Source organism: Falco rusticolus, chromosome 3 (assembly GCF_015220075.1).
Source record: "Falco rusticolus isolate bFalRus1 chromosome 3, bFalRus1.pri, whole genome shotgun sequence".
Taxonomy (NCBI): domain Eukaryota; kingdom Metazoa; phylum Chordata; class Aves; order Falconiformes; family Falconidae; genus Falco; species Falco rusticolus.
In genome coordinates this window covers 95,391,455-95,418,857 of record NC_051189.1, presented here as the reverse complement: position 1 = coordinate 95,418,857, position 27,403 = coordinate 95,391,455, and the positions used below count along the sequence as shown (strand labels likewise).

At 40.0% G+C, this 27,403-nt stretch overlaps 1 protein-coding gene across 1 annotated transcript; it reads right to left on the bottom strand.

Annotated features, from left to right (window-relative positions):
• Positions 1 to 1,075: 1,075 nt before the first annotated feature.
• Positions 1,076 to 26,034, bottom strand: TMEM170B (transmembrane protein 170B). The gene is made up of 3 exons (XM_037380640.1): positions 25,384 to 26,034; positions 14,095 to 14,265; positions 1,076 to 9,421 (listed from the first exon to the last, which is right to left on the bottom strand). Exons 1-3 carry the CDS (start codon positions 25,478 to 25,480, stop codon positions 9,291 to 9,293), a joined length of 399 nt encoding a protein of 132 aa, XP_037236537.1. The 5' UTR covers positions 25,481 to 26,034; the 3' UTR covers positions 1,076 to 9,290.
• Positions 26,035 to 27,403: the final 1,369 nt, after the last annotated feature.

Genomic DNA, 27,403 nt, shown 5'->3' with positions numbered 1-27,403 from the left:
AAACTAGATAAAAACATTTACATCATGCTGACTAACCATATTTTTCCCCAGATAGCATTCCATTGTGAGCTGGCTGAACCTGATGAACTAAATCAATCTGGTTTTCCTTTCTGCAACCAATTTGCTTTCTAAACTATGCATACCCAGTTGCACAAACAAATCCTTATTGTAACTGCAAAAGCAGCTGCCTCAGTTCCACTTATAACTAGCCATTTACATATGTTTCATTTGCTCAGGCACTTTATTTCCACATGTTAGAATTTAACTATCAGAAACGGAGGCAATAGGTATTAATATGTGAAAAAAATGGAGACATGGAAGTCTCACCCACAGCTCACTTCAGTCTTGTGACAACACAGGTCCCACTGAGGGTTTTTTCTCTCTATAAAACAGAAATAAGACGCTTGCAGGAACACACCATTACAGTCTAGAAGAAAGTACATCACTTAATTACCAATTTTAGCTTTATTTTATGTGTACATTTGTACACTTCAATCAGGCTCACAAAATGTAAAACTTTTGTTATCAGAGTATTTCATACAGAGGTCAACGCATAGTTTTATGATTACTTATAAGAACATGCAATAAGCTATGGAAGTTTTATGAAAATATTTTAACAGAAACTTTTAATCAAATAAATGAGCATGAGAAATTGTGTTTGACTTGTAAATTCTGTATATAAGCTGCTACGAAACATTTCATATCCCAAAAGAAAAAGATAAAACCTCCTTAAAAGATCCTGAAATCTTACAATTGGGTGAGTGTTCCACTGCGCCTCCACTCTGAAGCATGGAAGTGGAAATTGTGCAGAACAAAGTTTTACTCTAAATAATTGTTCAACTGTTATTGCTGCTTTTCAAAGAACCTGAAAGCATACCATGAAAACTTGGAACTAAACAAACAGCTGAACGGACACATTTAGATCGTTACTGCAATTAAATGCAGAAGGTAACTAGAAAAGTTTCTCAAAATGTTCTGGTCGGTTCGTGTTTTTTTAATATATACATAGAGAACTATACACAAACAGGGAAATAAAAAAGTTCCTTAAAAAAAGGAAAGATAATAGTATACAGTATTTACAGCTTAAATTTCACCTTTTATTTTTAATTGCAGATAAACTGTTACATGAAGAACATCAACAACTCTGAATGAATACCTTTTTCGCAGTGTAATATAGTCCTGTATGAACATAAATCAACTATATGTTAAATCACTCTCTCCATCACTGTTGTCACTACCTTCGAGCTTCGTAACAATGCCTAGCTCACGATCCAGCTTAGGCAACTTCACCAGGTGAAAATACAAACATTTATTTCTAATACAAATTTGCAGAATGCATTCTATCCACAAGACACTTTATGGAGAGATATTATGCGAGATATTATGCTGCATTGTGTATGATCTATTGTTTAAGTCATGCTTGATGAAAAACAGTATTGGTGGGGCACAATTTTGTCAGTGGGCTAATGGATACTTTTTGCTTTTTTCATTTTTAAAGATTTTCAAAATCCCTTTTTTCTCTCCTCCTTATTTGCTCAGCCAAATCCAAATGGTTAAAATACTGATTTTATTTGTATTTGTAAAGCTTATAGTACAACTGTTACAGTTATCAATACAGATGTCAAATACTGTAGGATTTTTCTGATTGTAAAATAGGTATCTATCTTCAGTGGTTCCTGTAAGCATTTCTGAAGAATTATGTGCTCTTCTATATATTGGCACAGTCAAAAGTTTATTTACATGAATACCTGATTACTCTCTAAACCCCTAAAATATTACAGGCCTTCAAAACTTCATTACCTGTATAAATTTAAACACGTTTCAAACAAGTAAAACCATCAGCCAAGTCATTTTAAAAGGTTTTAGATTTTTAGCTCCTATGCCTTCATCCATCCATCTTATATTAATGGATAATCCAGGAACAGATTTTACAATGGTGATATTAAATACCTGAATTAAACTTAGATTTGAATAAAAAGAAATGCCATTTATATCAAGTATTATTTATTTTATTGGAAGTATCTCTCAGTATTTACTGTGCCTTATAGGTCTGGCTTTTCTCCAATTCACAGAAGAGGCACAAAAGGACGTAGTATCCATTCCCTTTAACAACTGACAAATCCTACTAGTATCCCTGCAGTAACTTCCTAAAGTGTTCAGTATCTACAAGATCAACAATTAGAAGTGAAAAAATGGTGTTCCTGAAAGAAAACACTTCTTTAGGTCGTTACTTTAGAACTGTTTTTACGCCTGCTGTACTGTACTGCAAGAATACCCTAAGCAGTAACGTGTCTTTGTGGACTTTGAGATATCTGTGTGATTACATGTAAACTTAACATGCAAACTGATTTCCAGTGTAATTCTAGGCACAAGTTTGGGAAACAGCACGCTGTCGGGACACAATCTTTCTCACTTACAAGGTATCAAATGGTGGGTTACTCTTGGGTTAAAGTCTAACTTCTATGACAACTTCATTTTCATCAAAGGATTTACAGTTAATTACACAAACTAATGCAGCTCAGCTGAAGTTTCACCGCCGTAACGGAGTACAGAATACTTATCCCACTGACCTTAAAGGCTGTGGTGGTGGTAATGAAGGGGTGACAGATATCTGACTTTCAACCCAATACAAACTTTCAGCTGTGTTAAATTCACCTGTACACAAGGAACACTTACTCCTTCTGAAGCAACAGCTGAGGATTTGAACAGTCTTTTCACCTTGAGCTGCTCCCAATCTAGAGGTTGAAAAAACAAAATAATTCAAAAGGTATTCTGTCAATATGCTGATGCAGTTGTATGCTAAATTCTGGTCACACTGGAATAGGGTTATGTTCTAGCATTTACATATATGTAGCACTCCGTTATAATTTATGAACAAAATTCATAATTTCATTTTACCTCAAATTGCTTGGAACTAGATTAGGTTGCAGCTGTCATCCTAACAACTAGTTTCCACATTTTACCCCTTAACTGAGAAACACAAGATGAAAAAGCATATTTCTAGAAACAGAAGAGTAACTGAAAAAATTCTTATGTTCACGATTGTTTTTCTAAGTGTTATTAAAGTCACTCTTTTTTTTTTTTTGGCCTTAACTGATTCATCCACACTTTGTTACACTTAGCAATACTGTTCGTGCTTATGTGGAAATACACGTGTGATGTTGAATGGCTGTATACAAAACCATGCAGCTTAATATACTCGTGATATCATATTCAGATTTAATGCAGGAAAAGCATTATTAGAATACACTTAGCACAGGAAATACATAAATTAAACCAGAAAATAATGATTAAATCAGTTCTTACAGTTATTTGAGCTTAGACTCCACTACAGCTTCCACTCAAATGGCATTATATATGCCTCCCCCTCCAACAGAATTCAAATGGAACTTGTAAGCAAAATAAATATCGTTGTGCAATATGTTGAAGAGGGAATATTATTTCCATCAGAGTAATAAAACCAGTGTACTTCAAAAATAGAAAGCTACTTTACACAAAATCAGGACTACTCTCTTTGGTCCATGTTGAACGTTCAAAATTGCCTAATTTATTGGTTTCTTTAAAAAATTATCAACAGCAAACTTCAAATTATCTCACCAGTCATGGTACATAGATTAGTTTCATGAACTCTGAATTGCCCATAAAATGAAAGACAATAATTATTTGGAAGATTTTTTTCTGCAGCGTAGCTGGAGTTTTGAGTCAAAACAAATTTTTTTGATCTGGGGAATAAGCCAGGCCAACCAGAGCAGCGAGAAATGTTCCTCAGCTGCCTCCCAAGATGAGGACCAGACCAACAACCTCAAGTGTATGTATAGCAACGCACACAGGCTGGGGAGCAAAGAGGAGGAGCACTCAGACAGTTCTGATATAGGAAAAACTGAAATGTGTTGGGACAACTCACATGACTGAAGGATGGTGATGTATGGCTATAGGCTGTTTCACAGAGACAGACGGGGAAGAGGAGTTGTGCTCTATGCTAAGGACAGTCTTGAATGTATAGAAGCCAGCTACAGTGATTGTGGAAGTCCTGTTGAATGCCTCTGAGTCCAGACCAGAGGAGCCATCTCCAAGGGGGATCTTACTAGGCATCTACTACCTACCTCCAAACCAAGACGACAAGGCCAATGAAGCGGTATTTGGGTCACTTAAGCAAGCTTCAGGTCAACAGAACCTAGTTCTTATGGGTGACTTCAACTACTCAGGTGTTTGTTGGCAGAACAATACAGCAGCTCACATCATCCATCAAGCTCCTGGAACGCACAGAGGACTACTACCTCATACAAACGTTAGATACACCAACCAAGAATGAGGCACTGCTACACTTGCTACTTACAAACCAAGACAAGCTTCTTTGTAATATCTCAGTGGTAGCCTTGGCTGCAGTGATCACAACAATGGGGAGTTTGGGATCCTGCTGAGCACACCAAGTGTTAGTACTAAAACAAAGGTTGATGCAAACCCAGGGCCACCACCCGTGAAGAAAGAGTTGGTACGTGAACTATTACAAGAGCTTGACCCCTACAAATCAATTGGCCTGACCATTGTCCACCGGAGGGTGTTCAGAGTGCTGGCTGACAACATTACAAGGCCACTCTCCATAATCTGTGAGAAGCTATGGAGAACAGGGGACATCTCAGAAGACTGGAAGAATGCTAATGTCACCACCATCTACAAGAAGGGCTTAAAGGACAATCCAGAGAATTTAGGCCCATCAGCCTTACTTCAGCCCCTGGGAAAGTTATGGAACAAATCTTCCTGAGGGCTATCGCAAGTCAAATGAAGCATGTGACTGGGAAAAGCCAGCATGGATTCACGATGGGCAAACTGCCTGACAAACCTGATCACCTTCTATGACAAAGTAACCTGCTTCGCTGATGTGGGGTGAGCGGTGAGCATTGTCTACATGGATTTTTTCCAAAGCTTTCAATACAGTTTCCTCCAGCCTCCTCCCAGAGAAACATGTGTTACCGTCTAGAGAAGTGGTCTGTGTGGTGGGTGGGGAATTGGCTGACAGGCCACATCCAGAGGGTGATGGTAAATAGCTCCTTTTCAAATCAGTAATCTGTCACAAGTGGGGTCCCCTAGGCATTAATATCAGGCCCAATGCTCTTCAATAGCTTCATAAGTGATCTGGATGATGGAATCAAGCGTACCCTGATGAAATCTGCTGATGACACCAGAGTGGAGAAGTGGACACTTTGGAAGAGAGTGCCACCCTGCCAGAAGACCTGGATAGGCTGGAACAGTAAGCTAACAAAAACTTTATGAAGTTCCAACATGGACAAAAACAAGGTCTTGCACCTGGGAAAACATAATCCAGGAGCACAGCACAGGCTGGGATCTACCCAGCTGGGGAGCAGCTCTGCAGAAAGGGACCTGAGGGCCTTAGCAAACACAAGGTCAATATGAGCAAACAACATGCTGCTGCAGCAAGGAAAGCCAACAGGATGCTGGACTGCATCAACAAGGGCATCATCAGCAGAGGTAAAGTCATCATTATCCCATGCCAATTCAGCTCTTGTCAGGCCACACCTGGAATACTGTGTTCAGTTTTGGCCCTTCTATGCAAAAAAAAAAAAAAAAACCAGACAGGCTGGAGAGGGTCCAGAGGAGGGTCACACAGATGATCAGAGGAGTGGGAAGCCTGCCATGTGAGGAAAGGTTGAAAGAACTGGGTTTGTTCAGCCTTGAGAAAAGAAGGCTTAGGGGAAGACCTTATCACCATGTTCCGGTATTTAAAGGGTGGCTACAAAGATGATGTAAATAGGGAGCCTCCAAGGAGTCACACGGAAAAGACAAGGGGTAATGGGTATAAATTCTCCTGGGGAGATTCTCACTGGGGACAAGGGGAAAGTTTCTCACAGTGAGAACAATCGGCCACTGGAATAATCTCCCCAGAGAAGTGGTGGATTCCCCGACATCAGGCACTTTTAAGATGTGTCCGGACAGGGTGCTTGGCTAGACTGTGCTTTTACCAAGAAAGGCTGGGCCAGATGATCCTTGAGGTCCCTTCCAAACCTGTGATTCCATGTTCATACTGATAAATTGGAAATGTGTGGAATGTTGCAATCATTAACAGCAGCACCTTCCAACAAAGCAGTAGAAGCTTCTTCACATTAAATATTCCTCCCTCCTCCAGAGATTGTGTTGATGTATTATTTGTTCTTTACTAGAAACTAATCATTAACAATGCAGAATGTGCCTGGTGATATGATGCAGAGCCAGGCAGAGCTATTTGAAGATAGCACTAAAACACCCTGTGTGGACATCTGCACAACGCTGTATTGTCCAAAGGGACCCAGAGTACTATCAGTGCCATTCATACACAAGATATCTTTGTAGCCTAACAACTAGGGGTGGGGGTGGGGCGTTAGGTGCAGTGGGGAGAAAAAGGTTATCTGAAATAATTTTTCTTTTTCTTGCAAAAGTTCTCAGTTGTATGTGTAAGGTATAGAACACACTCCAAAACCATCATTCATATATACACACACACATATACACACACACACTGCACTGACTAGAGCACCTTATGTTTAACAATGTTCTTTCGAAGGATGTGGAATGAAATTTTAAAGTTTCACAGACATAAGGCCACTTACACTTCCTTTCACTGCTGGAATTATTATGCAGTAAATTCATGCTATGATCAAAGAATACATCATAGACAAACTATTTGCCTCATCTATTCTTCACAAGAAATAGTTAAAAACAATTTTCTACCAAATACATAACTTCGTCTCTGTTAAGCCACTTAGGCATTACATTACCTGCCTCTTCATGGTTGCCAGGCAATAATGCCATATAAACCAGAGACAACTAAGCACCTAACAATGTCTTAAAAGTGATTACAATGATCTACGCAATAAAAAACAGCTGGGAGGAAGGTAACAACATCTGCAAAGATGCCTCCTTGTCAAAAGGGGAAACTTACAACAGCAATTTCATTGGCACTGCAATTAAAATGAAGAATGACGTTAATAAAAGTTTTGTATATGCATTTCGTAAGATAGCAGTTGTCCGTTAGTTTAACTTGGTGAAAGACAGCAAGCCATTGATCAGTGGTAGCATAATAGCCTTATACAATAAATAAGAATCAAAATTTGGAAACTGGGAAGAAGTTCCAGTGTGAAGTAAAATCATGAGAATCTAAATTACTGAATCCAGTGTTTCATTAAACTGTTGGGTTTAATCCAGACAAGCATTTCTAGGTTGTCAAACAGAAACGTGTTAAAAGTTTGTTAAGACATCAAATAACTAAATTAGAAATAGCAAAAATAGAACAAGAATGAAGATAAGGTAATTTGATTTTTTTTTAAATCCTCTCCCCTAAAAATGTATGTAACAAGGCACATTACGAGAAATATCTTCATTTACTTTATTATTCAATTTGACTTAAATACCTGAAAGCAGTTCTCATAATTTAAGACAATGGGGAGAAGCTTAAATTGCCTTTTACAAAAGTAGTAATTTCATTGTCTACTAAAGTGCAATGATTGTTATGCCAAAAGTATCAGCAGAAAGTAAAAGCCACAAGACAAAACCCCCAAACCATGAAAACTAAGGTTTTGAAGACATTTAAAATAACAAATATATATATATTAAACCACATTTTAAAGTAATTCAAAGCCAAAAATATAACACTGAAAAGGTTTATAACATTTTACATTGTTCCCTGCAAAGCCTGTAACTTTGTACATTTTTCAAACCAGACTTAAATACTTTAAAAGAAAAGAAATAATATTAGCATCCTCAGCACTTAAAAAACCAAAACAAACAAAAACAGTGTACATGGAGTAAAATAAAGGCAGACAGGTTAATTCATTATAATATCTTGAAGCACTAAGCAATATGACTCGATTGTAAGTTATGTTTTAACTATATCCTGTTTCAACAGTCCTAGAAGTCTTTTTGATATCTTAACAGCAAAATGTTTGAGCAATTTACTGTCAGCATTAAAAGCTGACTGCTGAATAGCATTCAGCTGAGAAAAGATGTAAAACATCCTTATTCCTCACACAGAACTTCGTGCCCTTTAAATTTTATTTCATAAATATTTACTTCAAATTTCTATTCACTCCAAAACATTCACATTTAAGACATTTCACATGCACAACACTACTGTCCCTTTTAAACTAGAAAAGCACAAACTCTACTGAAAACTAAGTATTTCGAAGTTCCAGGTATCATAATTTTCCAAAGATACAAAGTGTTCAGAAACAAGGTAGTAAATACATTAGCACTGCCCAGTTGCAAACTCTTGGAGTATAGAGACAATTTTATTAAATTTAATATTTTTTGTTCAGTAGAAACCCAATATCATATTTTTATCACTTTCCATTTTCCTCATAGGTTTAATTCTCTTCAAGTCTGTTATATTTGTGTGTTCTTGGAAGAATACGTGTAGGGTTAAGAGTCCTATCAGTGCTTAAATAAATACAGGGAGCTTATTTGCAACAAGTAGCCTTTTTGAGGTTTTCAGAAGTGCTGGTAGCTTATCTGTATGTTTAAGACAAAGTAATTTTAAGGAAACCATCAATTTAAGATTTGTTTGTGCATACGCAAACCTTCATACAGTCTCCTTAAACTACTGATATCTGACAAGCTAAAACCATAAGGGAATGATGTGCTCAGAAAACCACCATGAGCCGTTCTACACATAGTGCTAGTGACATCACAGCTGCTAAAGCTGTTTCTTAAGCCCCATCCAAATCCACCTACACTTCAAAACAGGCCTAACAGTTGTTTTGAATGCTAAATAAGAATATTCAGCATTCAGAGAGACTCTGCTGATACAAAAGTCAGTTATCTTGCTATTTTACCTGAATTCAAGCAGAGTGTGTGTTCACAGCATTTTTCTATAATTACAATTTCAAAGCTTACCCAACCAACAGTTAAGAACTAAGACTCCAAGTTTGGCACATACAGCAATTTTGTGGAGCGCCCCTTTATTTTATTACAACACTGTCAAGCACAATGACCCCATCCCCACACATCAACCTGACTGGCAACTACTCAAGGTGCTTCATCTGAGCTTCGAACACACGACTTGCACCTTGCCCGCGACAGAGGCACATCAGGCGCAGTGCAGAAGGCCATCAGTTCTGACATTAGAGGGCAGTCTGCTCATTTGACTGAACCTCTGGATTTTGTAGTGCACATTCCACATGCTTCCTTTCTCTTGCACTAGAATTCACGTTCATCAACTGATGAATCCACTTTCAGGAAGCTTCTCTTCAGATTAAAGGTTTCTTTGCACTGGTTGATTTTTTTCCCCTTCTACATAAGTCTCAAAGCGTTGCAAGAATCCTTGAAAATGATATAATTAATGTCAGTACTGTCTGTCCAACACCAAAGACAAGCGCTTCTAAGGGAGCCATATTCTTTCCAGCTACTCTGTAAATTCCAGCTACTGCAGCACCTAAGAATCACAAGAAAAACAACGATCAAATCACAGAAAAAGCCAAGGCTTAAATATGTTGCTGTTTTTTTTTTAAAAAAAAAATATTTACTGTGCCTATGCATCAACTATTTATAGAACATTACCAAACACTGCATTACTTTCTGGCATTATAAAATTATTAGCCTTGCTTTTATTTGTCTAGTTATGTCAGTCCTTCAGGAATGATTTTCCCCACTAAAAATGATTAACTTTTCCAACATCAGTGTGATTTAAGAAAACTGAATCTCGCCATTTCCCTGCAGACATCTTCAAATCTTTTCTTACATTTTTGCCTCCCACTAATTTGACAAAGTAGCAAAAAATCCTCTAAAAACTGCTTGTATAGGCAGGGAGAAGACAACAGAAAAACTTCTAATGTCTACAAAATAACTGTAAACACACATCTATCAGCTTAATTTAATATTTTGGTTGAATAACTGAGTCACATTCTACCAGTTTAGTTTTGATTTAAACTACTAAATTGTTAAGAAAATTAAGAAAAAGATCAAAGTATTGCATTCTTATCCATGAATATGTATGAAAGGAAATTTCTAGCTAATATGATTAGATTTTGAGCTATAACACATTAAAAATTAAGAAACCACTTTTCCTCTACAGTTGTAATGCAAATCTTCAATGTATAACATCAAATGGCCAGGATAAACCAGAAATAAAATACTGCCGTGTAAACAAAGCCAGGTGCTACTAACTGCCTTCTACTCTCTTTTATATACTGAATTTATCACATGCATTTGAACAAAAAATATTCAGAGCAAATGTACAGCTGTGATGTCTTAGAGCAAATGCCTGAGAAAAAGAAGAGTCTTTGCATCAATCAATCAAAAGGATGTCAATACAGAACAACATTTTCTGTGCAAGCAACTTCTGAGCTTTATAAAGAATCTAAAATGTTCATTCAAAAAACTCAGGCTTGTATACACCTGTGTCCATAGGTAAAAAATTTACTCAATCTAAACCTCTAGAATGAAGCTTTTGATACTTTCTGAACTAGTGATTTCTATACAGTGCTTGCTTTCCTTGCCTGAAAAACAAACATTAAGTTTATTGTCCTTTATTTCAGAATGAATTAATTTTTCCCAAAGACAAAAACTCAACATTCAATTACAGATCTTTGGTGTGTATGGCTCAGATGCTATCTAGTTATAATTAAATGCTTTCAGAGATCACAGAGCCTTTTTCAGGCTCAAAAGACAACTAAAAAGCCACTGTAATTTTTTAGTTAATAGGCAAGAGTTCATTTTTTGAATTTTCTTGGTTTTGCAGCATCATTAACAGGAATAGTCTGCTGAAGTAATCAAAAAAACATTAATGACACAAATACATTAAGTTCCAACAGATTTTCTGAAAGCACAATGTGTATTTGACTCATCGAACGCCTTAAAAAAGTAACACTTCATTTTTACAAAAGTTTTAGAAAGAACAGAATTCACTAATAATTGTGGCCATAACAGTATCTACAAACAGTATTCATGAGACTGTTAGGCGAGTAAATTTTGGGGTTTTTTTATTTTTATCGTTGTTCTTTTAAAAAAAACATTCTGTAAAGTATTTTTTTGTCAGAAATATCTCACCAGAAGGCTAGCCTTACATTATTTCACTCAGCTACCTTGCATACGCTTTTCCATTTTTTCCTTGAGTATTTGCTGTCAAAATCGAAAAGAGATCCTTTAGACTGAGCCCAGTACTGACACTGAAATTATTTTGATGATTGAACTCTCAAAGTGAATTCAAATTGACCAAATTGGAATACCAGATTTTGATGCTATTAGTTAATCAGTAACAGAAATTTTTGGCTTCTTATGAAAACACTGAGCTATTCTGGAAAACATCAGTAATAAAAACATATTTTTTTAGTTTAATTATTATGTTTTTATAATCAAGTAACAGTGTACAATGCAGACTGTAATGCATAACCCAGCACAATTGGTACAGAGCCAAAGTATACCACAATAGGCTGCCAATGAGGGAAATGAGAATAAGTCACCAAAAAGCTTTGAGTGTGCTTGGAGACAGGAAGAACAGACACTTCTGGATAAAATACAGCTAAAAACCTTGCCTCAAACTGCCTGACATTTATCTGTGGTTGGCTTAGGTTTAGGTTTTGTGTTTGGTTGAGTGGAGTTTTTTTGGACAGTATCCACTGCTATTTAGTAAATCTCAATACTTCTTTTAATAATCATAAATTTCCATGGTTTTTCAAAGCCTAGAAACTGAAGGGTTTCCTGCTTTTCTATATGCTAGTAAAAAGATCCCAGAAGGCCAGAAAGTTTGACAGATCTACCTGAGCAAAATTCAACTTGCATTATTTAATAATCTATACTGCATTCATTCACCTACACAAGCAATGCAGAGGACTGGAAATACAAAATTAAAGTAATCTTGCTATTTCAGTTTTCTAAGCACTGGACCAGGCATATCCAAACAATTAAATACTTCAACTTGCAATCCCAGTTTGCAGCACAATAGCTATTAAAAATCCTCTCTAACATTTTATCACCATAATTTGTCTTTAGAAGCTCCCCACAGAATTTTTTCTGCATGAAACTACCCAGTGCTGTCCAGAAACAAAAATATCTGAAAGTAAAAGTATTCGGCTAACCAAGTTGCAGTGCTCTGTGCAAAACCTCTCGAAACAGCACAACAAGCCTGCAGTCTAAGACTGGAAAAAGTTCCAGGTGAATTTACACATAAACAGTACTGCTTGCTTGTTAAATGTTTTGACCTGCAAAACTGGGATGCCAAAAATAAACTGTGTTGCTCCTCTTCTTATGCACAGATAAAAGACAAAGTATTTTCATCTGAGAAACACCAACCTTCCCCACTATAGAATACTGTAAAAGCCTCATATTCCAGCATCACATTTCCTATCTTCAGTTCTTCAGAAATGCTCGTACACTGCTGACCTTGTAACAGGGCCACTGCCATTTTAATCATAGGACAAAAATCAGCATAACATGTAAGGTAAGGCACTCAACTGCTTCCACCTCACCTTAGCAAAAATACCAACCAGGAGAGTTATAATACTGAACTATACTGTGTTACATGATGGCAATTCTAGGCTGAGAAATACACAGCAATTAAAACAACCTTCTTAGGAAAGTCTTCATGAAACTTTTAATGAAATTTGCATTTTTATTTAATCTTGAAAACCAACAAGCAAGGACTTTCAGTAGCAGTAAGAAATAATCTGTTGGAAATCTTCCATGAATGTGTGTAAAGTTGAAGTGATACCACTGTTCCGATAATCTGGGCAATACGCAGAAAAATGGGAATGAAAGGCAGAAAGGCTTGCCTACAGACTATATGATGGTGGTTAGCTTTACAATTCCTTACCCTCCAAGGCTTTTCAGGATAGACTATCTTGTCAACAAGATCTTCTGGCAGAAACTACTGCTCGGGTTAACACAGGCCCCATTCAATTAACTGATTTTGATGCTGAGAACTCCTTACCAGCATTGTTTCAAACAACAAAGCACAAACTTCTTTCCTGTAAAAATAATATTCACTACTTCTCACCCCCCATCTCCAACAGAAAACTCACCATGGTTCTACTTGCTTAGGAAAGCTACCGTAGTCTATTTATAAGTTAGATAAACATGGCTGGATATGATAAAGCCAAAGCGTCCTACTGATCTTATAGTACATATTTCATTATTGACACAGGTAACAGAACTTCTTAGGAAAGATGGAAGAACAGTATTGATACTTCGATGAAAATTTCAGCATACTGCTTTAACAAAAAATGCTTAGCAGTTTATCTGTGGATACAATGCCAAGAAATATAAAATGTCTAAAAAAATATATCAAGCGGTAGGCATTAGACTAACAACATAAACTCTGTAACAGATGCCCTTCCCAAACAGCATTTTATTTTACCTAAAACAGCAGCATAGCTTAATTTATTCGGGGTGGGGGTGCTTGCAGGGGGGTGGGGGGAGGTGGGGCAGGGTGTCTAATGGCCTTCCTCCCTTTCCTCCTTACCCCAAATAAAACTGAAAGGAACATTATGGCCAAGTCAAGACTGGAAAGTTCTTTCAAATCCATGAGCCAAGCGTAACTTCTCCAAACATATTTTCTTAGCTGTGAATCACTACCTACGTTGCACTTTAATTTCTTTTAAAAGAGCAAGGTACTATACTATCCAGGTGCAATTTAAAAACCTCCAGCAGACCCAAGAAAATGAGCAGGAATTCAGCCTTGCAACCAATGGAATCAGGGCCTCATTTCCAAAAGAAACTCATGCCTTTAAGGCTACTAAGAGGTGATCTTGATCAAAAGCTTCTGACAAAAAAAAAAAAAAAATAATCTGCAACAAGCACAGCAGGGCAGGACTGCTCTTCCTGATCCCAAGAAGATATTACCTGCTGAGTATATACCTTTTGAATAGTTTGGTACCCAATGTTTCCAAAGTGAGAAGAGTAGGATGATTTCTGTACTCCTCCGACAATTTATAGTAGTTTTATCTTTACACAATAGAGGAGCAACTCAGTTGTCACTATCATTAGGATAGCTATATAACTAAGGCAAAATCCTTAATAAACAGTTAAATAACTATGAAAAAGTGGGTTTTTTCTTTTTAGAAGTTAGATTAAAAAAAAACATACAAACACCAAAACAAAAGACGGACTTACTGGTTATCATTGCTCCAGTTACAGAACCCAGAAATCCAATGCTGACCACAATGACAGAGATCAGCCTCCCCTGCCTATGCCTCTGCAGCATCACAAACATTAATACTCCCACAGCACCATGGACAAAGAGAGAGGAGAAGAGAGCCCACAGGAAAACCCAGTACCACATCTCTGAAAGAAAGCAGTCAAATAAAGGGTTAATATTTCTGAGACAAGTACTTTGTAAGTAAGAAACTTTAAAACATTGCATACAACCAACAGTAAGGGAGCAGCAATACTGATTTCAATCTTACAAGGATTTAATGTGACAACATCAGCATATGCTCAAGACACTTTCCCACTTCTAGCAGTCTATCAAAAAGCAACAATACTATTATGATCAAAAAACTATAAAAAAGATTTGTCACAATTCTTAACTCAGATGTATTATTACAAGAATTCTGTCATTCTTTTAATGGTGTCTTTAAACAATGTTAATTGCAGCTTCTTACCAGGTATTGTAACTACTCCCGAGGAATGAAATATTCTCTGAAACAAAAACCGAACCAGAAAAATAGTCAAGAATTGCGGGTTGTTTCTTTGTTTGGGTTTTTTTTTTTGTATTAAAAAACAGCCAAACAAACAGAGACAGCATCAGGTAACATCAAATGGGAAAACTGAGATTAAAGACTTCAGTTTATCTACCCAGGAGCTGTAACAGCGTCCTATTGAATTAGCTTCAAAGGCACAAATAAAAACACTACAATTTCAACAAGAAACTTTAACACATCTAACTCCTTGCTTCCAATTGCTTAGCACAGAACTTCAGAGAGACAGGTAGTCACTATTATTTAAACTACTAAGCAAGGAAATAGATCGTGAGAACATGTGGAGTACAAACATTTCACTGAAGAATGGCAGACATTATCATTACCTTCAAAGAAATGAGCAAGAACCATCAATGAAACTACATAAGTAGTAAAGAACCTTTCTCACTTGGTTTTACTATAACTTAGTAGGGTGGCAAAATGCAACAAAAGAGAAAAAAATAATTTATTTTTTAAGTCAACTACAGTAGGAATAGATCATCACAGAATTCAGGAAAATGTGCCCCAATTTGCTGACTGACATAATCCCACAAAACTGTCATTAATTCAGATTTTTTGCTGCAGTTCCACCTCAAAAAAAAATACAGCTTCCTTACAACAGCAAGATACTTGCTGTCTATGAGGTGAGCCTGTACTATTTATCACAGCTTGACACACACCAGTCATTGGAGCAGAAATATGACTCAATTAGCTAACTTAAGTACTTAGCAGTTCTAACAAAACATACTGTGAAAGGATGCTGAGAAAGTATGGTTGCTACATGATAACCACAGCCCTTTGGGTCCAGTGTCAATATTGGATGTATAATCGTAGCACAGAGTTTAAGCTTTTCACTTAGCAGTAGAGTAACTCAACCCCTTCCCGTTCACACAGACATAAAAAGCAGAACTATGTCACAGACCTTAAAACTCCTCTGAATTATGGCAACCAAAAGGCCCTCTTCAGAGAGCAGCAAGGAAGATGGGTGGTAAATTAAATTCAATTAAGATTTCAGCTGTAGTTCCAGAACTAAATTTCCTTCCCAAGTGCTTGGATATACACACGCATATACCGACAGGGGCTCCAAGCAGCTCTCCTCAGATCTTCCATCCCTTCACTCTGGCCCCAAGTTGGGTGCCAAAAATCCTTGCAAAAGGAAAACGACTGCAGTACGGTTTCACTAGATGTCTCACCATTCTCAGAAGCTACTGTGACAGAACAGTGGCAAGAGTGCCAAGTCGTCACTCTACAAACACCTGACAAACCCTTCTACTAGCATTAAGAAAGATAAACTGCTGATATCTAATCTGCCATGGTCATGGGGAGTTTGGGAGGGGAACCTCTCCTGTAGTCCTAACAGGCCTCGTCTGTTACTGGTACAGCTTGGGTATTCCCATTGTTTTTTTTCTAGTGGAAGCAAATCAGCAAGGAGATGAATCAAAGGATCTGTCAATACAGAACCCAGCAGTCCTGCTAGACCTACAGTTTGGCCATAGAGAAATAAGCCTTAGAAGATAGTAAAAAAAGTTTACTTCCCTGCAAAGTAAATCACATACAATTTCAGGTGGGAAAACATTGTCAGGAATGAACATTTTCATTCTTCTAGCATACATCAGAAGAGCTGCCAGGGATGACCCTTTCATCGAAAGATGTCACAAAAACAGATTCCTAACAGCTCAAAACACTATTCTATTAAAATATCAACTAAGCTCCTGTCCCATGGAGGATCATTTCCATGAGGACCAAATAGACTGTTCACAGATAACAAATAATAATTTTAGAGGTATGGACTGAGCAGACTAGTTCAGCAATAGACTGAACAGGTCCTCAAGTCTAAACTGCTTTGGCAACACTGGCAGTGAAATCACCCACAAGGTCTATGCTCCATTTTACCATATGAGTAACCATGAAGAACAGAAATTAGAAAGAATGTATCTAGTAGGCAAGACAAAGCATTTCCTTGCTTGCAGATGTTGATCTCTGAAGACCTTCCACCTACAAGGTATTATGTGCCTATTCTTCAGTCTCCCAATTTAGTTCTCCACAGTAATGTGGTTGAGCCCATCTCCCAGATTACTCAGAGAAGCACAAAATTAAACTGTTGGCAGGTGAACGTGATGCTGAATGCAGCTTTAAAACTTGTTCTTATACAAAAGAGGGTGTTTTGCTTTGTGTGCCAGTAAACACTGTAGTGGAAATGCTGTCTATTCTCTGGACACAACATCCTTTCCTGCAATTAAGTCTGTCACACAATTTCCATACCACTCAGCATACACTAATAAGCAAATTACTCAGTAAAAGAGGCCTGGATTATCAGGACAGTGCTGACAATATTCTTGACCCAAATTTTCATTTCTCTTGAGTAAGGCAGATTGCAGGAGATGAATCAACTATCAAAAAAAAAAAAATCAAGGACCTCTGCAATATTACTAAAGTAAAGATAACCTGATACTCCAGAGATACTCTGAGAACACATATTTCAAATCTGCAGTTGAAGAAAATGCTTGGTTCTTAGGTAAGGTTACACAACAACCGCAGGCTTCTAAGACTGGCAAACACTCCATAACTATGACAATGGGGTATTGATCAGTATCATCCCACCAGTCCTTCCACAATCTATAAACAAACTTCTGGAAGGTGTGCTGTCATGGATACTGACTTCAGGTACATATCAACTGATTTCATAAAACTGCATCAGAATGAGATAAACTCATCCTCATTTAACATGAATCCAAACACTGGCAGACTCCATCATTCCAGGTGAGGGGGACCTGCAATTATGGCAGCCTATTCAGCAGCCAGTTACTCTAGAGTGAGCTGCCAATATATAGATATGCTATGAGGAGAAGCAGCAAAGCTCTTGACATTGTCTCTCAGCAAATGTACCTGGGGGATGCTCTAGACACTGAAAGCTGCACTTCCAGTCACTCTCTCCTAAAATACCATTGCAGCTGAAAAGCTTGAAACTGGACCAAGAAAGTGTGAGTCTTGAGACAGTGCCATTCCCTGTTAACATCCACAGAGTTTATAGGCATTGCACCACCTTTTAGGAAATCAGTGTCTGCAGACATTGTCAGCCCCCAACAGCTAGAAAAGGCAACCGATTTCCAGTCTTTGACCTTTCCAGACTTATTAGGATGAGTCTATTTTTAGAAGAAAAGATTATGGGAAAGCTAACTACTGCTCTGTAACTAAGGAACCAAAAATATTTACAAACCTTTAAACAAAATAGCTGCACAGTGAGCAACTATCTTAGGTCTTTTTTAATTTTTTCCTGGTTTCAGCAGGGATGGAACTAACCTCCTTCTTAGTAGCTAGGACAGTGCTGTGTTTTTGGTCTGATTTGAGAACGATGTTGATAACCCACTGATGTTTTTAGTTGCTGCTGGGCAAAGTTTATACTAAGTTAAGGACTTTTGTTTTCTTGGGCCCTGCCAGCCAGAGGGCTGGATGGGCATGGGAAATTGGGAGGGGACACGGCCAGGACAGGTGACCTGAACCCTGAACCAGCCAAGGAGGTATTCCATACCATGGGACATCATGCTGGGTATATAAACGGGGGGGGGGGGGGGGGGGGGGGAGGTTTGGAAGGTGTGATTGTTGCTGCGGGACTTACTGGGCATCAGTCAGCAAATGCTGAGCAGCTGCACTGCGCATCACTTGTTTTTCCTTCCTCCCTTTTCCTTTGATTTTCATCCTTTTCCCCACCTTTCCATTATAACTATTATTGTTGTTGTTGTTACCTTTTTATTCTGTTTAAATTATTAATTTGTTCTTATCTCAATCCTAGAGTTTTACATTTCTTTCCGATTCTCCTCCCCACCCCTCTGGGTGGGGGGGAAGTGAGCAAGCAGCTGCATGGTGCTTGGTTGCCAGCTGGAGTTAAACCACAACAACATTCCAAATCGAGCTCAAGGAAAATCAGCATCACCTCTCACTTCGTATTTAAGCCACCAGACATGAGACTAGAACCAGCCCCAAATGTCCTGTTGGGTAACAGAATATAAACTTGAGTTCTTTGATACACACTTCCTTCTCCTGGTCCTTAAAAGCAACACACATGTTGAATTCATTCAGAAGGAAATCAGAGAACACCCAGAAATATTCCTTGTTGCACACAAATGCAGCTGTAGTGTTTAAAGAAACCAGTGAGAAACCAGCACTTCAGAGGCTTAGGTTGCCAAGTCAGTAGTATTGTCAAGTCAGTGATGCAAGAAATACAGGTAGTTACACACACCTGCAATAACCCAGTACTTTCTTACTATAAATTATCCATAATACCTTATAATGTTGCCAAATTGACTGTAGATGCTAAAACTTGTAGGTATTCAGAAGACTTGGAGGCGAGTGGGGTGGAATGGGGGAACACCTTCAAGTCCAGCTGAAGGCAAGAGGGAGGAAGAATCAAAACTTTGAGAAGGAGACAGAAGGGGGAAGTGACAGTTGTGGACAAAAAAGTTAGGGACATACACCTATGATACTTCTATTTGCAGAGGGCAGGCAGCAGTGTAAGGGACATAGCAAGCAGTGGAATTAATTGTCTTTGTCCTGTAGGTAGGCAAATTACTCAAGAGTTCATCTTCTATTTGGAGTTGATTTGGGCAACTCTATCAAATATACATGCTCTAGATTATGCACCCTTTACCAACTGACATACTTAAATCTGTTAAATGAAAGTAGCTGAAAAGCTTTTCTTTATCAAGTTACTAGACAAGCTATGAGCAGACGGACTAGAAGGGTTGGGTTTTTCATTCCTCCCCTGCCCTCACACACACACACACATTCTCACTAGAGATCCTCACCTGCTGCAACAAGAACTGGATTTTAAAAGCAAAGGAAGACAAAAGTCTCCCTGAACAGGAAACAAAGTACAACTCTGCTACTTAATCTTGCAGTTGGAACTATTCTAGCATCTTCCCTCAGTACCAAGATCCTCTAAGTTTCCTACAGAGCCATTATAGGATATTTTTTTGAATTGTTATTAGCAATGAATAGACAATATTTTGTATCAGGATGCAACAATAGAAAAAAGGAATAACCACACTACTCAAATATTCTGGAATGACAGCTTACCTAATCATCATATGACAGTAGCATTTCAAAATCCGATATCAAAGAAATTGAGAACTTGATCACACAAAGCTTTTTAATCATTCATTTAGATCATCTCTTTCTTCCTCTTGCAAAGGTGGCTTTTCTTGTGAGGGACTCAATTCAACAGCAGCATAACTTTCAGAAAACTTACAAGACATACAAAATCAGAGCCTTATAATAATTTATGAACCTTTTATCAGTCATCTTTGTCATGTTAAAGTTGCTGTTAAAAAACAAAAAATCTGCAATTCAGAGAATTTTATCAATTGACTATTTTACATAAGTGTTTCCTGTTCTTTAGGTACAGACTACACATTTATTAGCAATTTTTCTGAACCCAAGAATTTTCTTTGTCTTCCTGAATAGGTACTATCCACTTGGTTAAACCACCACCTCACTTCATTAAAACATCACCTTAGTCTGGGAAGCTGAAACAGGACAAATCACTTTTTAGTACCTTCCCTAGGAAAGGCAGGAAGAATCATCCTTTCTTATCCTGCTTTATTTACTCTTTTTAAGCCTGGTAGTTCAACACACTCACTTATTTACTTCTGCTGATTAACTGGGCCAGTGATGAAGACAACCGAGTAAGGTATTTAACACAGATGACCAAGGTAAGGAGGACAGCCCATCTTTTAAGCAAACTAGAGGAGGCTACAAGCTCCACAAACCTAGAGGACAATACAGTCATTCTTATCCTGACATGCTGAGGGCAGAGAACTTGACGCAAAACTTTAAGCAAAGAATGGGCTGGGGATAACACTGAGAGATGCCACTAGGAAACAGAGAATGTGGACCTCTGAACACAAATGGGCCAAACTTTGATTGCTCAAAAATACCCGAGTAGTGAGAACTTTTTTTGCAATACCTATACAGGCAAGGAAGTGAGACTGAAGTGTCTTAAACAGCTGTACCAGCACGTTCTTATGTCCTATATACTAACTGATTGACACTTTAAGAGGTATAACTTTACCTAAATGATCACTGTTGCTACCTTGATTAAAAAAGCACACTGTCAAAAAATTTCAGTCTTTGCGTAGCTAATACTAATTAGCTTGCTGTTTTGGTGATACAAACATTCAGTCAAGTCCTCATAGAGCTAGTGAAGAGACATGAATAGAATAAAATTTTAAAAAAACCTTCCAACTTCTTTTGCATAACCCTAAGAGTTTCAAAGCTTACTTTCAGTGTATCCAAATCACTTTAAGTAGCCAAAACACAACTTATTTGTATCAAAATTCTACAGTTCCCAAAGAAATACAGGGAACTAGGAAAGATCCAGTACTTACTGGCTTACAAGCACATCCAATTTATTGCACAGATGCCATAGGTTTTCTAATAAGGACAACCGTGACCTATTTTTCAGGTTGATTTTAAATTCTCAGCACTTAACCACTACCTTAAACCTTGTTTTCAGTTTATGTTCCTTTCCACTGGTTTGATTTGGGTGGGGATTTTTTCTACCAGAAAAGCTGCAAGGCTCAAATGGCTTTTAATTCATGCCCTATCACTCCAGTTTTAGAGGCGTATTTTGTTGATTTAGGTATTTATACATATTGGATACATATCATACATTATGCTTGTGTACTATATATACACATTATACCTATATTAGTGTAGGTATACACAACCTTCAAGACTAGAAAAAGAGCTTTTAAAGCATGCCACAGTTTAGAATAGCATTCATATCACTTCCATCATATCAACACTTGAAGTTGCACATTCTATCAACAGCTTCATCCTGGGCAAACCAAAATGCAAACACACAAAGTCTATAAATGCTAACAATTTCAAGTATTAGCTATATAAATGAGCATGCTGTCCTACTGCCACTCAGCATCAATAAACGTGGAGTACCTCCTTAGCTCTTCATCTTCAGCATTTTTCTTTTCCTCTAGTCCTTAGCTTGTTTTGCCAAATAAATAATGATCGCCTATAACATTTCATAAATCAAAACAGATTACTCCAAAAGAAATTATCTCTTGAGATTTTGATCTATGCACCCAGCCTACCATCTACTACTCAGATAAAGAAAGGACAGTATATTATACCTGCAAATGTAAATCAGTTTTTTTACATACAACAGTATTTCCTCCATCACTGGGTCCCTTTCCTTAATTATTGTATTAACCAGTACTTTCAAAGTTAACAGGACTATACAGTCAAACTGTTCTTTGGAGATGCTGATTGTTTTGCTGCATTAAGCAGAAGAGAAGCAATTGCTCAACAGTATTTAAATCGTAAATTACAGATTAGTCCTCTCAGGTTACAGGATAGGGGACAAAGACATCATCCAGACAATCAGGGACGAATATGTAGAAGATAGAACTTTGGGGAAAAAAAGAATAAAAATTTAACAGACAAGGAATATCTTCAATGTGGCACCCATAATCTCTTACAAATGTTCACTTTCAACAAATTCAGGAGTTACTAGTGTCTAGCACTTTAAAATTATGGACTTTTATTTCAAAGCGTATAAAAACAGTTGCTGGAGTCTTGAGCTCACCACCTTAGGACACCAGGAGGAAGAAAACCCTGACTTCAGAAGTCAATACAGTACAACACATGCTTTTTTCCCCCATAAACTTTTCTGCACGCAGTGAAAACAACATTCTCCCCACACCTCCTCAGTGGCTAATATAAAACCTACTCAGACCAGAAGCTTATACCTTTTGCACATGCAATAACCAGATGCAAACAAAACATCTACGTTGGTTACAGGAAGAGTAGAAATATCACCAAGTTCTTCATTGTGGAAGTAGCCTTTAAAGAAATAATTTATTTTAATGGGTACTCAAACTGGGATTATTATTTTCTTTTCAGTTCAGATTCAGCTATTACCCAACTTCTTCTAGCAAACGCTGATCTAACACTAACTCTAAAACACAACCCATTCACACAAAGGGGCTGTTCTTGGGATTTGCTGGAGGAGGTAAAACAGGGTGATGTAAAAGACACCTCTCCCATGGTTACTACAGCCTTACCTCCACCTCCCACGTCAAGGCAGGAAAACACAAAGCAAAGTACATTGTGTTGGTAGGCCTAGATTCAGCTACAACGAACAGTGCTTGCAGGTTTAGCTATTGCAGTGTGTTGTGATTGTGGCAGGAATTAAGTTGTCTGCAGTGTCCTGGGTACTTTGGGCCATATATGAAAGACAGAATTTCTTTTTGTTGAACCTAGATCAGATATAAGGTATAAAAAAAATAATGGCTCAGCTTCTCATTAAGAGGAAAAAAACACCAAAATTAAACCATTCATGTTTGTAGCATTCCTGATTTAGGCTGGAGTTCATATCAGGTTCCTGTTGGAAGTTTTGACAAAATAATGAATTTTTAAGAAGGATGTTGATAAAATTTTAAAGCTTTGTGCAAACATAATCAACATTGTTTAGATAAACACGGTAAATTTTTACTTGTGCAACTTACAAGCCAAGTCCAGACCACAGCTTTTTAGTCTAAAAGTATGTACAACACAGTCTTAAAGAATATTCATGGAGCACTGTATATTTATGTATTTTTTTTCCCAGTACTCTGAAGGAGTTTCTACTTATACTTTACAGAGATGGAAAAGCAAATAAAATTAAGTAGTCAAACAAGACAAACTCATTCACACAGCTGTTTTCTTAGCATCGAAAAAAAGAATTTATGTTTCTGAACAAAGAGTTTTCTTTGGTAAGTATTTCAGGAGCGTTTTACCTAAGTTTAACAACAATTATTTGTTTAATATTAATTCTTCTATTAAAAACAATCTCCTAAGATATAATCTGTAACAGTGTATCTTATATAGAAAATCCAGTGAAATTATTAACTGTCAACAGTCCATAAAATACAGTGCAACAGGCTGGCATTCAAGTTCCAATTCAAGAACTGTAGCGCAACTACAACTGACACAGACAATCTCCAACAACACTACCAGGGATAAATCATTATTTTTCAGATTCTTTTAATTAAAAAGAAAACCCATTCCACATTAAAAATACCTTGCACAACCCCTCGTTATATTGCAAAAGTGTCAAGAAACAAACTGGCTTATTGCAAAAGAATGAAGAAACAAACTGTTTTGCTTACTTAACACTCAGCACTGAATTTCACAGAAATGTGTATGTTGCAAAATGTTCTAATAAGAAAAACTTTATAGAGGATGTCTGGCACAAAGAAAAGTTAAAGGGGAAAGTTCACAATGGATTTAAGAGTACAAGATGTATTTTTATAAGTATGTAAAAATACTCAGAAAATGAGTTGTATTAGTGTGGTGACACACTAGTATCTGGAAAACAATTATCAGACATCTTAAAAAGTTCACGGATCAAATAAAACAAAAAAATCTCTATAACCTTTTCATTACATTTACAAGAACAAGTAAAGTAATAAAGCCTAGGATGATCACTTTTTTTGCTACAGCTCCAACTTCACCTAGACCTCTATTTTCATCATACTTCTTCCACCTTGAATAGATTTTAAATATATTTATATATATATATAAATCATTACTATACAGGGGGGGAAAGATGGCATAAGAGTGTCTCATTAATATTAGAGTATTTTCATAAATATTTAAAATACATCCCCTTCATCAACATTTTCCACTAATCCATCACCACCTGACATACCCCTATACCAAGAAGAAAGAATTCACCCAGTAACATCTCTGCTACTGACACCAAATCTCTGCTTATTCAGAGCTGGAAGCTTATGATTTTGTTTACCCCTGGGCAGAATAGGAGATCAGAAGATACACCTCTCCACTACATGCCATGGGTCTCACAGAAGTCCACATCCAAGTTTGAGCATGAGATTAAGCAGAAAAAAAGCCAGCTCTTGCCAAAGCCAGCTAAAGCTCCCCTCTCCTAACAGAGGGGGAAGCCCAAGCTCTGCTTTGGTTCACAGAAGTCTTTCAGAAAAGCACAGTCTAAGAACTCCTGATGCTCAAGATCATGTCTATGAGTCAGGAAACGTCTGCCACCTCCTTAACTCCTACAGCTCCCATTGTCCATGGAGCTGGTGGTGGGGTGGGGGAGAAGCCTCCAATTCCCTGTTAATTTCTCTGGGTTTTTTGTAGTTGTTTTTTTTTTTTTTTTCATAGCTGTCAAACGCCAACGAGCATCTATCCAAAACCCACCCAAACCAAACCACTCCCCCAAACATACTCCAGCCTTCCATACATATTTATATATTCACACATGCTTCCTACAACCCTTTACTCACACACAGGGATCTACCAGCTCGCTCATATACACATACCCTATACCATTAGCCTTTTATTATATCTATACTACAAAAGTGAGCGAACACAGTCACACCCTCGGCTTCTTTACTCGAGCAGACACCGGGCACACAGCCCAGTCCTCCCGCCGCCGAACACGCGGCTCCCTCCCGTTCCCCCGGGGATACACACACGTTATGTAGGTGCCCAAGGAGCACCTCGGCCCGCTCGCACGCAGCCGGCTCGGGCACACAGCCCCCGCCATGCCACACACCCACGCCCGCCATTGTGTGCCGCGGGGGTCGCTCCCCCGCCCCGCCGGGCCCACCGCCCCCCCCCGGCCCAGCAGCCCGCCCGCCCCGGCCCCCACGCGTGCGGCAGGGCCAGCCCCCCCGCCGCCCCGCACGCCCACCGCCGCCGTTACCGGTGAGGTGGCGGAGGACGGTGCCGTGAGCCCACAGGCTCAGCACTTGCTGCACCGACAGGTTGATCATGGAGTTGTCTCCCGCTTCCACCTTCATCGCGGCGGGCGGGCCGGCGGCCTCTCCGCCGCCGCTCCTCAGCCGGGGGGGACGGGCGGCAGCGGCGGCCTGGCGCCGGGCGCCTCTCGCCGCCGGACCGCGGGGCGGGAGGGCTGCGGCGGTGAGGCGCGAGAGGGCGGGGAGGCGGCAAAGGGGCCTCCGCGCCGCGGGGGAGACATCGAGGACGGAGGAGGAGATAGCGGCTGGGGAGGGGGAGCCGAGCGATCGGGCCGGCCGCTGGCGCTTCCCCGCGGCTCAGGGGCAGGGCGGGGCGGCCCCGAGGTGCGAGCCGCCGGCGGGGGCGGCCGGCAGGGCCCGCGCGGAGCCTGTCGCCGCCTCCTTCTCCATCGGTAACGGCCGCCGCCTCGCCAACGGCGCCGTCACGCCGGCCGCGGGCATCACCTGGAGCGGGGCGGCTGCCAGGCCCCCCCGCCTCACACGGGCGGCTCCGTGCAGCAGCGGCCCCGCCCGCGGCCGAGGGGTGAGGGCGGCGCGTGCCGCCCGCGGCTCCCGCCGCGAGACGCCCACCGCCGCCGCCGCCGGAGGGGCGGGAGGGGGAGGGGCGGGGCGGCCCGGCGCAGGCGCGGGGCGGGGCGCGGGCACCGCCGCCGCCCGGGTGTGGGGAAGGGGCAAGCGGCCCGGCGACCGTCAAGCAGCGCGCGAGCCGCACGCCTCTGCCTGATTGGCCCCGGCCGCGGGGGCGGGCTGGCCCCACGTGCCGCTGGCGGCCGCTCGGGCTGGTGGGGCCGCCCGGGGCCCGCTCACCTGGCGGGCGGGACCGGCCCGGGACCGGCCCGGGACCGGCAGTTAGAGACGGGGCGGCTCTTCCCCGCGGCGTTAAAGCGCCAAGCTCCGGGGAGCGCGGCCGTTAGCAGCCCGCGGCGGGTCTGAGGCTCCCCGGCCGCCCCCGGTCGCCGCTGAGGGAAGGTAAGGAGGCGGTGAGCTGCGGGGCCGGGCCGGGCAGCCGGGGCACACAAGGTGCATGCTGCCCGGGACGGCCGGAGCTGCCGCAGCTCGGGTGATAACCGGTTGTGCCGCCGAGGAGCTGTCATCATGAGGCAGCATCCGGCGCTGCGACATCCCCGCCTGTTCCTCTGAACCCCGGAGCTCTACAGGCCCTGCTGCTGCCGGTTAAAGCCCTCCGAAGTTAGAAAACGTGAGAAAGCTTGCGCAAATCTGGATTCTGTAACCATCCTTCAGTTAGTTCCTTTGCTTTAAAGAATTAATTAAAAAATGCAGTCTTTAAGCTGAACGCTGCCTCTCTCAAAGCCCAGGATGCACAGCTCTTAGTGATTCAAAAGCCAGCAATTTCCCCCTCGTTCTTAAATATGTGTCCCCACGCCGTATTCAGCGCGCGCATTTCCTCACTGGCCTTCCTTCAACAGTGCTTGCTATAGTTCTTCATTTTATGTCAGCATCCTTTGATGTAAGGGTAAAGTAATTTGCAATTTATAGATAAAGAGCCACAACCAATAAATCAGCTAATATCCTGCTTGATGCCAATGACCCGGTTTTTTTTCAGACAGACTATTGTGGGATGTTTGGCTCAGTGGACCGCTCCCAAAGCCTTTTGTTTGCTGCTGACAATGCTTGGCATTTCTGCAAGTAGGTATCAAGCCAGGCAATGAGAAACTCACAGTGAACAGCTCCCCGGAGGGCTCTGGATTTGACTGATTAAGCACAGGATCACTGCGATGGATAAAGAACGCAGCTGCTGAGCCAGGTCCTGTTCTGTGATTGAGGGTAGGTCCTCCCTCCCTCGCCCTGCAATCCCGCCACCTTACAGTTGCGTAATTCAGGCCTCACAGAAAATGATTGCTTTCATTACACGCTAGCGATTCATTTTTAGGGCAGAATTATTCCATATGTGAGTAGGGCTCAGTGAGAAAATAAAGTATTACTTACGTTTGTATGTGAAACATC

Coding starts and splice junctions, on each gene's coding strand:
- TMEM170B (XM_037380640.1), bottom strand. CDS start 25,480: ATGAAGGTGGAAGCGGGAGACAACTCCATGATCAACCTGTCGGTGCAG. Junction 14,266..25,383: donor CGTCCTCCGCCACCTCACCG/GTAACGGCGGCG, acceptor GCTTTCTTTCAG/AGATGTGGTACTGGGTTTTC. Junction 9,422..14,094: donor AACTGGAGCAATGATAACCA/GTAAGTCCGTCT, acceptor TGTGATTCTTAG/GTGCTGCAGTAGCTGGAATT.